The sequence below is a fragment of the Myotis davidii genome, unplaced genomic scaffold, assembly GCF_000327345.1.
Source record: "Myotis davidii unplaced genomic scaffold, ASM32734v1 scaffold592, whole genome shotgun sequence".
Lineage (NCBI taxonomy): Eukaryota > Metazoa > Chordata > Mammalia > Chiroptera > Vespertilionidae > Myotis > Myotis davidii.
In genome coordinates, this window is record NW_006284844.1 from 1,384,731 (window position 1) to 1,388,270 (window position 3,540).

At 57.7% G+C, this 3,540-nt stretch overlaps 1 protein-coding gene across 1 annotated transcript in view; it reads left to right on the plus strand.

Moving 5' to 3' along the window:
• Window positions 1–3,540, plus strand: part of SFT2D1 (SFT2 domain containing 1) — a 7,391-nt gene that overhangs the window by 1,619 nt on the left and 2,232 nt on the right. The window contains exons 4-6 of the mRNA XM_015558394.1: window positions 458–539; window positions 2,214–2,249; window positions 3,268–3,326. Of these exons, the coding sequence (XP_015413880.1) occupies window positions 458–539; window positions 2,214–2,249; window positions 3,268–3,326 (177 nt within the window). The remainder of the gene's footprint in view (window positions 1–457; window positions 540–2,213; window positions 2,250–3,267; window positions 3,327–3,540) is intronic.

Below are 3,540 nucleotides of genomic sequence, written 5' to 3' on the forward strand. Positions count from 1 at the left end.
TCCTGCAGCATAGGGTGCGTGGGGGTGTATTGGTGTCTGCTAGGGCAGCTGTCATATTTATGAGCCCACGGTTGTGCACTTTGCTTTCCGAGGGGACCGTCTTTCTCAGGAACGTTCTGGATCAAAGGTATTGTCTGAGCTCAGCCAGCCTCCCGGGCTCGCACCTGCCGCCCGCCCCGCCTGGTCGGGGTGAAGCTGGCGTGGCTGCTGGCTTGGCCCTGCCGCCCCGGTCTTGTTTCTCATTGAAACAGTCTGATAAGGACCAGCATGGACAGGGAGTGATGGCGATGGCGTCAGCTCGGGCGCTGGGGCTCCTGGTTCTCTGAAGGGGCACTTGTGTCTCCTGGAGGCTCGGGTCCCCTCGGGGTGAAGGAAGACGAGCCGGATTAGAGATGGGTACGCGTGGACGTGGACGTCGGGACCGCCCGGCGCCCTCAGCCCCGTTTGTCGCCCACAGCACGTGCTTTCTCATGGGGCCCTTCAAGCAGCTGAAGAAGATGTTCGAGACCACGAGGCTGCTCGCCACGGTCATCATGCTGGTGAGTGAAGGCGGAGGTGCGAAGCTCCCGTGGAGGGTTGGCTGCTTTGTGACAATGGCCCGTCTTTCTGCCAGCCGTCGTCACGTTTCTCTTGTTGCACGTGGTAGTGGTGTCCTCGGGCTGAGGCAGTGGGCGACACGGTGTCACCCACGGCATCGGCCTCACGTGAAGGGAGTCAGAGCTGCTGCGTGTCGTGGTCCAGCCACGAGCGGTTCTTGGTGGGCTGCTGTGGGCGCTCTTGGAGGGGGGCTGGCAGTGGTTCAGTGGCCTGTCCCTGGCACTGTCCGTCGGCTGGCTGTCACTCCCAGCAGCAGGCGTCACTAGCCATGGGCTCTGTCCCCGGCCATCGGTCCCACTGAATTCAGGGCTCTCTTGTCTTTGGATGTTCGTGTCAGAAACGTGTAGTTTTCATCATCATGCATCTGGGGGTGTTCGCGGTTGTCGCTTTGGGTGCGATGGGCAGAGGGAACCCGCGCCCTCTCTGCCCAGCCTCTGCCCCACTTGCTGTCCTGCGTCTCCCCCGAGCTCTCCCTTAAAGCTCCTGAATTGAAATGTTAGCACAGCTACTTTGTCCTTTTAACTCGCTTTTTAAACACAATCCTTGTAGATCTGTAAGTTAGGGAATGTTTTCAGGGTAACTGTGTCTTCGCTCTCCTCCTGCCTAGAGACAAACTTTGTAGCCTAGTTTTTTATGTGTCCTTACTCACTGTCACCGTGCCCATCACCCTGATCGCAATGGCCTCCGAGAGGTCAGCGGCGTCATTTGACTTTCCTGTAGCAGCAGGTGCTCTGACGTGACCTCTGTCCAGGAGACTGAGACGTTGCCTACGCTGTCACAGGGCTGACTCTGCCCGGGGCACCCGAGACCCGAGTGACAGTGTCTGCATGGGACGCAGGGTCGAGGGCTGTTCAGAGGTTAGAGACACAGCCCTTTCCCCAGGGACCGAGTTACTCCTCGGATCTAACTGGTGATGACTCGTCAGAGCATTCCCAGTCGGACGCTTTGCATGGCCTCGTGTGCTGCTGACAGGATTGTGCCTGACGAAGGGAAAGAAATGCTGACACTTAGGACCTTCTAAGTGCTCCCCGCCCCCCGCATGTGAGGGACCCACTCTGATCTGTTCACTGCAGATGAGCAGGTGGGTGGCTGCTGTCCTTTCAGAGAGAAGGTGGCTGAGGTCTAGACCCGATAACTAAGGACACTCGGCTAGTGGCGTCCGAGCTGGGCTCTCGCCTGGGTCTCCATTTCCAGACCCCCTGCCTGTCACTGAGCTGCCACCTGCCCTCCTTGGGCTCCCTGCCTCCTGGGCAGGGATGGGAGTGATGGGCCCTCTCTGTGGGAAAGGCCTCCGGGCTCCCGTGCGCTCAGCTGTGCTGATACCTGGCGGTGCTGGTCTGAGCATCAGCATAACCAAATGCCCCTGAGAGCAGCTCCGTCACGAAACATTCCGCAGACGCTCTCTGTGGATGCCGTCAGCAGAGGCTCTTCCGGGTGCTTCCGTGTGCAGGGAGCATCGCGGTCATCGCCTCTGGGGTCAGTAGCACCGCGGACTGTGCAGAGCGGGCCCCGGGCTCCGCCGTGCTTGGTGGTGGCATCCACGCCACCAAAGGCGGCGATGGGCTTCTTGTCCACTCTGCGAGGACGCACACTCATCGCTCTCTCTCCTCCCCCAGCTGTGCTTCGTGCTGACCCTGTGTGCTGCTCTGTGGGTGAGTACCTGGGCCACGCCTGCTTCCCACTAACTGTCCCCTCAAAGGAGCTCCCAGTCCGCCCCTCAAACCCACCAAAGATCGGTGTCCCCACGTGGATGGTGACGTCCGGTTGGTGACAGGCCTGCCGTGGATTCTGCAGCGGAAACGGGCAGAGCTGACGGGCCCTCCTGTGCTAGGCTGCTGCCCGTCGCCCGGAGAATTACTAGCCTCGTCCCAGTCACGGGTGCAAGGAAAGGTCTTCGCAATCTCTGCATGTCCCTGGGGAAATGGCTTTCTGGTTTTGGAATGGGCTAGGAGCCTGCTGATTTATAAGCAGTAGATTAAATAAAAGTAAATAAATGACCATAAAAGTGGATAAGGAATTCTGAAAGTGGATCATTTAAAAAATCAGAGAAACTGTTTATTATGCATTATTCCAGAAGATCACAATAAAATGCAATTTTCCTTCAAAAAGTAATTCAAGAAAAGGGCACGTGAGACTGAGTGAGATCCGTAAGTTCCACAGAGGATGCAGCTCTACTGACCGAGGGGAAACGTTCACATGCCTCCAGGCCCTAACCATGCAGAGGCGTGTGCAGCCCACGTGTGCTGGGCGGCGCGTTGGCTCTATGCCAGGCGTGTAGAGTGTTGAAATCGGTGGATGCAGGTAGTTAAGTTTCACATCTGCTGCATCGTAACCTTATACTGAAGTCTGATCGAATGGAGCTGTCATCTTACATTTCTGAAGGGAGTTAAAGGGCGTAAAGCAGCGGTTCTCAACCTTCTAGCCCTTTAAATACAGTTCCCCATGTTGTGACCCAGCCATAACATTATTGTCGTGGCTACTTCATAACTGTAACGTTGCTACTGTTATGAATCGTCATGTAAATATCTGACATGCAGGATGGTCTTGGGCGACCCCTGTGAAAGGGTCGCTCGACCGCCAAAGGGGTCGCGACCCACAGGTTGAGAACCGCTGGTGTAAAGAGTATCTTGAAAGATTCTTCACTCACTCTTTCTGTTGTCCCTGTGCTAGTGGCATAAGAAGGGGCTGGCCGTGCTCTTCTGCATATTGCAGTTCCTGTCCATGACCTGGTAAGTCTCATCTGATCCGAGGTCCGCGCGCCCTGAGCCGGGGGAGCACCTGCTCTGAGCCTGGCCGCCGGGGAGGCTGTGGGCTCCCACCCGGGGTGGAAGTGTGTGCCTCGGTGGGGCCAGGCCTCCGGAGCGGTCCGCTGCCTGAGTCTGCAGGGTGTCCCCTGGGACTTCGCCGGGCTCCATGGTGACTGCAGGCGGGCAGGGAGGCGGG